This window comes from Sebastes umbrosus, chromosome 21, assembly GCF_015220745.1.
Source record: "Sebastes umbrosus isolate fSebUmb1 chromosome 21, fSebUmb1.pri, whole genome shotgun sequence".
Classification (NCBI taxonomy): Eukaryota; Metazoa; Chordata; class Actinopteri; order Perciformes; family Sebastidae; genus Sebastes; species Sebastes umbrosus.
Window position 1 is genome coordinate 14,850,946 of NC_051289.1, and position 7,006 is coordinate 14,857,951.

The 7,006-nt window shown below is 38.7% G+C and overlaps 1 protein-coding gene across 1 annotated transcript in view; it reads right to left on the reverse strand.

Annotated features, from left to right (window-relative positions):
- Positions 1-7,006, reverse strand: part of cntnap2a (contactin associated protein 2a) — a 396,601-nt gene extending 389,595 nt beyond the window's left edge. Inside the window, exons 1-3 of the mRNA XM_037756451.1 lie at positions 6,977-7,006; positions 5,721-5,829; positions 5,233-5,377 (exon numbers count right to left, since the gene is read on the reverse strand). Coding sequence (XP_037612379.1) covers positions 5,233-5,377; positions 5,721-5,722 — 147 coding nt within the window. The 5' untranslated portion in view covers positions 5,723-5,829; positions 6,977-7,006. The remainder of the gene's footprint in view (positions 1-5,232; positions 5,378-5,720; positions 5,830-6,976) is intronic.

Consider the following 7,006-nt stretch of genomic DNA (forward strand, 5'->3'; position numbering starts at 1 on the left):
ACTACTGAGGCTGACAATCATTTCAGGTGAACTAAGGTCTCTCAGACTGAAATATCCATTCATAGCAACTGTGTCTTAGTCCTTTTGCTCAGTGTGCATGGATGACCAGCTCTAGAAGACTTTAGTCTAAATATTTAAGACACAGCATGACTGACTGAGACCAGCTGATCTCCGAAGCTTTTAAACATGTTTTATATTTGTATGCTTCTGTTTAATTCTGCCTCTGAACTGTAGAGAAAGTTCCTTTGAATAGTGATCAAGTGCTGTGCACATTTGTTTATTACTTTCCACTCAAGTGATGGTAATGTATTTGTGGTGGTGGTGGTGGTGGTGTTTTTGCTATATGAAGAAGGAACAAATCTAGATATATCCTTCAGAAGCTAGTGAAAGAAATTTCCATAATGACTAATTCCTTTCCATATCTGGCTGTCCGCATTTGTCACTATCATGTCTCAGTCATGTCTGAGTCACTGTCATCTGTCCAGAACATAATATGTGATTATCATTACTGCGGGGAGCATTTTTCTAAATGAAGAAAATGGTGAATGGAAATGGAAAATTCATAACAGACAGCTCCATCAGTGGTAATGTCTCACTTATTTCTCCAAATGAAGGATTGATTATGGCGGCAGCATGCTATTATCACGGATGCTGGACCATGGGTCAAAAGCATTCGAGGAGATTATCAGTCACTACTGTACAAACAGAAGTGGCGACGTCGTTCATGGTAAATGGTAAATGGACTTGCATTAATATGGAGCCTTTCTAGTCTTCCGACCACTCAAAGCACTTTACGCTACACGTCAGCAGTCATTCACCCATTCACACACACACATGCTGATGGCTGCCATACAGGGTGAAACCTGCTCTTCAGGGTCTAAACTAATGCTCATTCACACACTCACACACCGACAGCATAGCCTTCGGGAGCAATTGCGGGTTCAGTATCTTTCCCAAGGACACTTCCGACATGCGGACAGGAGGTGGCGGGGATCGAACCGCAAAATTTCCCATTAGTAGAAGATCCGCTCTACCACCTAAAGCCACAGCTACCCCTGTCATCAGTGATCAACAGTATACAGTGTTTACTACTATGTCATTTTGCTCTTATAATATAATTAGTCTGAAATAAAAAAAAAGATACAGGCACATAACACTGTTGATTAGGTGTTGAGTGATTCTTTTGAGCATATAGTTTCACATGTACAATGTAAAAGTAATAGCATAAATGCATGTTGTTAAAGTTATTTAAATGGCTACTACAGGTAAACGGCATAATAACTTTATCTCATCACCAAGCTGAATGTGCACTCTGGCGTAAAAGAGTTACTCTATACATTAAGAGGCTTCGTGCATAGGCTCCAAAACTATGCCATAGGCTACGCCTTAGCTGACGTGAGCCTAAAAAATTTGAATACACGTCTGATACCACATGGAGACTGCAAGAACTGTGTCTGGCAGCTTGTGTTTTCACCTACAAGTTCCTGATGCCGGTGGAGATTGATCAGAGAGAATACAACTTGAAACCATAGACTGTATATAAAACGTGGACATAGTCACCATGACATCACCATATTGGTTTGTGGATTACGGTTTTGAAGCCTTGAGTTCAGCATTTTGGCCGTTGCCATCTTGTTTTTGTTTTTTTACAACCAGAAGTGACACGAGAGGGTGGAGCTAAGTATAACCGAACGCTGAATAAGACATTTTTAGGCAACCAAAATGTCTAAGTTAACTTTCAAGAACTGAAAACACACTGTGAAAGGGTTTAAGTTCTAAGATGAAAACACGGACAAGTCCCAGACCGGACAACGCCGTGGCAGCGACGTGTCAATCACAAGGTAGCCACGCCCTAAAGCATAGCCTGCTTTATGGTCTATTTGACTCTAAATGGGACCATAATTTACTAAATGCACATCATGCTGTATTGAAGAAGACTTCAAACTATCGATTGAGACCATAAACTCATGTTTACAATGTTTACTGAGGTAATAAATCAAGTGAGACTTCTATACAATCTGACTTCTAATTGCAACCAGAGGAGTCGCCCCCTGCTGGCTATTAGAAAGAATGCAAGTTTAAGGCACTTCTGCAGTGGCTTCACTTTTCAGACCCCGGAGGTAGCCCACTGCTTGAAACATGTTGGATTTAATATTCCATTATCTTCTCCTTTCCAGTAACAAACATCTAGTTAAGCAATCTCCACTGCAAACCTTCTGCTTACCAACGACGACCAGTGAATCAAACAACGTAAATACTGTGATTGCATGGAATAGTATCATATTCAGTTATGTAACAAGTCGGACCTTCCCATTGTTGCTCGCATCCCGAAGTGAATGAAAGAAAGTAAGCACAGTTCCTGTGGGGAATATAGTTAAAGCAAAATAATCGCCTGATCATGTAAGATACATCTCTTGCTGTAGTGGTGTTATCAACAGGTGAAATCCACTGCTGAGTTCTAAATCAAAACCTACGCCATGAGTATCTACGGTAGGAGTCCTATCAACCCCCTGTGTCAAGTATGAATCCAATCTGGACAAAAGTAGTGGACCGGGCGATTGACAGGCCGAAATTGTCATCCATAGAGCCACAATATCAAGTATGACTTCTTATCTGTGGCCAGGGATATTTCAAGGAATATGCTTCTTTATCTTTTTGCTCTTTCTCCCTTTTCCTCTCTTTTTTGTTGTCTGTTTCTGTCCTTATCCCTGTCTCCCTCCTCTGCTTGTTGATTACTCCACCCACCCCTCCGCTATGCCTTTTGCTGTATGACAGTGCTCTTTCTCCACAAGGACAGCAAATGGGTTTGTCAATATGTCATGCATGGTAATTTACAGCCATCATTCATCTCATAAAAAAAATAGTGATGACTGATGGCCCATAGATGGACAAAAAAGTTGATGACAGCAGTGATGAATCTTCAGAGGAAGGCTGTTTTGTTTAAGTAAAACTGGTTGACTCGCTGCTGTTATCTACCCTCTGTAGGACAGAGAAAAAATAAGGCTCTGAGGTATAATGTCACGTAGTGTTTGTGGGATCATTAGTAAAAGACGCCTCCTTTATCTCTCCCAAACAATATGAGGAAATGTCTGTTTTCTTAAGTAGAGTTTCTCTAGAGAGACCTGAACAAGATTTAGACAAGAATCCGTGGTCGGTTTATGAGAGGAAATTACTGTGGTGATAACGTGCATTATTACAGATCCTGACTCAGCAGAATACAGAAGACTTTCAATAAAGTTAAAACACTAGGACTGTATTCAATATACACTGGAGAGGAAATGATTGGATACACCATGTAAGTGGAGGTGAAAAGGGAATTCATTGTTGAAATACCCAATACAGTTGGAGGGTTGGAGAATGATGTGACTAAATTGCTACCCCAGGGAGGAATTCAGGAGTGGTCTATAGAGTGATTCACTGCTGTGGGGAAAGTAAAGAAAGGAACACAAGAATCCCCCCTCCACAATTTCATCAGGAACTCCTGTTATTAAGTTATTGTGGCAAACACAGTCGCAGAGTGGGATAAATCTACCCCGTTTCACTTGGTGTACAAGCTTAATTTGCTTTAAACATTTAGTGAAGGTAAAGTAGAGGAGGTAAAGGAAGAAACCATCCTACTGATAATAAACAGGGAAGGTGAGTTTCTTATGTACGACATGAGCTTCTCCTTTAACGAAGTGCGATAAGCAAATGGTGTGTCTAAGTGACCATCTCTGGTTCATTTAGTTGGCAAACTAAATAAACAGTGTAAACCAAATCCTTCTGTGTTTAAACCACAGGGAACGGCCCAGAGTCAAGTCAAATGATGCAAAAAGTGCAATAGCACTCCTAGAGAAAAAAAAGTTCTTCTTTAGGTCAGAGAAAGCTCAAACATAAAAAATTTAAATAACTCTAGCAATATCTCAAAGACTGCAGAGCAAGCAGATGTGTGGGCCTATTTTTAAAATAGTGGTTCAGGGTTTTAACAGATTTTGCTGCCAATATATCACAAATAGTAGCCCCGCACAATACTATGCATTTGTTGGACTGGATTACAACTGCTATTTTTCATACTGTGTGTTATGTCAGACATGCTGATATCTTAAGTGGTTCATTAATATCGTACTTCAGTGACAGCTGCAATTTCAAACACTTGCTGTTTCTCATGCCGTTCCTAAACACAATTCACATAATTTCCAATGCAATTTATTTAAGTAGATGGGGGAAATATAAAACCTTTTTTTTCCCTTTACCTCTGACTGATTAATACATTATAACTAGGGCTGTCAAAGTTAAACACAAATTAGTTTTAACGCCACAAATTTCTTTAACACATTAATTCAACTTGAGATTTTTAGGTTGTAGCGGGCTCAGTTTTAAAGCTAGAGAGAAAACACTGATATCATATGAAACTAAAAAACCTAAGGAATCCATTGGTACCAACCATGTTATAGTAGCTTGTCACAAAGGAGGTTAAATAATGCTCCTAACTTAGATTAAATTTTGGCGAGGAAAAACAGGCATGGTCATTTTCAAAGGGGTCCCTTGACCTCTGACCTCAAGCTATGTGAATGAAAATGGGTTCTATGGGTACCCACGAGTCTCCCCTTTACAGACATGCCCACTTTATGATAATCACATGCAGTTGGGACAAGTCATAGTCAAGTCAGCACACTGACACACTGACAGCTGTTGTTGCCTGTTGGGCTTGAGTTTGCCATGTTGCAATTTGAGCATATATGTTTTATGCTAAATGCAGTACTTGTGAGGGTTTCTGGACAATATTTGTCATTTTTTGTGTTGTTAATTGATTTCAATAATAATAATATATATATATATATATATATATATATATATATATATATACATAAATTTGCATAAAGAAAGCATATTTGCCTACTTCCATGTTGATTAGAGTATTAAATACTTGACAAATCTCCCTTTAAGGTACATTTTGAACAGATTAAAAAATGTGCGATTAATCACGATTAACTATAGACAATCATGCGATTAATCGCGATTCAATATTTGAATCCATTGAAAGCCCTTATTATAACTGAATCTATTTCACACTCACACCCGTACGCATCAATACACCAAGCCCAGCATGCACCCTGATGCAATGGTACCATTATGTGAATTGGTGGTTATTATGAAATGGGTGCCAATAGCAAAGTTTTGACATCCTGTCTTTGTGAAAATATCTTTTTTTTTCCCCTGAGCAGGTGTTATGCTAGCTAACCATGTCCTTACCTTATTAGATGAGCTCAGGCAGTCAGCAGGATGTAGGATGCAGGAAGTTGCTGTCTTTTCACTGTAGACGATGTTGATCTTGATTTGGACGTCTGCAGACTTTAGAGCAGTAGTGATGTGTGGAGATGCTACCTTGTTCCTTGACCTGCACATACACACATAGTTATTTATTTTAACAGGTAAACTGTCACTTTTCAGGGTGAGTCAGAAATTCTTAGCCACAGACAGTTACAGACAAAAATGCCACATTTTTCAAATTGAGATTGTCCTCAAATACATTTACACAGCCACATATAATATATAATATCATGTATATTATAGTAAATATACATATAGTATTACAAAATGATCGTATATTTAATTTCAAATCAAGATCCATACTTTGAAAACATAGCCACTTAGCCACACAACTTGCAATCTTGTTAATTTCACATCATGTATTATTTGCAGTTAAACATATGTCAGCTGTGTTAATAAATTATACATACATGCAAATGCAACTCGTTGTTAAGCATTCCTTCCAGTATCAGCACCTCGCAACATATAAAAGGGGGTTGCCTGTGAAAGCGCTGGAGCCTGAACAAACACTGGAAAAGCCTGATGACAGAGATTGAAAAAAGAGGTGCAGGAATGAGAGAAGACACAGAGTAGGCGGAGAGGGAGAAGAAGAGAAAGGAAGATCGAAGAGAGAGAGGAGGAGAGGTGGGGACGGAAGGTAAGAGGGGACAAGGGAAGAGGAGTCAAATTAGTGGAAAGCAACACCAATTCATCATGTCATCAAACACCCTGAGAGGGGCTGGATAGAGATCCTCTTGGAGTTCTCTCTGGAAGGTAGGTACAGCATTTCTGGATCATTAAAGTGTCTCGATAAACTTCACATCCTGCACTCTGATCAAAATATCAAGGTAAAAGCAATTAGAAGCCAGTCTGGTAAACATGTTTTTTTTAAACATATGTTTATAGATCATTTATAAAGTACATCTGTGTTATCAGTGGGTGATTTTCCTCCTTATTCTTTTGACATCTACCTGCAAGCCAGTACCTTACTATAATAAGAGAAAAAAATCCATTCAGTTCTTCATTGAGAAATGTGTTGAGTGTGCTTTTGTTGTTTTCTAATCAATGTGATGACTCTGTATATATCTTGGATGCTTAACACACTGTAAGTGCAGCTATACTATGAAATTAAAAGAACTTACTTACAGCAGACTGAGGTGCTGTGAAGGTACAGTAGATTGTTTCTGCAAGTGTAATCAAAAATACATATATATATTAGTGCATCCATTCCATTAAGTCATTGCACAAACACATTATGGTTTCACTAAGAGATACAAGTCATACATTATACAAGGGTAATTATAACCTCCAATATTCATAAACATACAACATAACTCATTCATAGTCCTGTCAAGATGTATGCTGTTGTTTCCATTAAGATATGCCAATAAGCCACTCCAGCTAGAATGTGATTAGTTATGATTAGGTACACCTGTGTTAGACAACTTCAATTAAGCGTCAACAGTGAGAAGGCTAACATTACCAGTTAGTGATGGGAATTCCGGCTCTTTTTAGTGAGCCAGATCATTTGGCTCAGCTCACCAAGAAGAGCCGGCTCTTTCGGCTCCCAAACGGCTCTTCGTTTTACCACTTCTGCCTTTTATAATTCAGCCAAATGTAGCGCTGTTTTGACCTATGATTAGTATGTGTGCACATATATCACTTATTCAATTTAATTATACTAAACCTTAGAATTTCCAGAATACCATAATTTGAC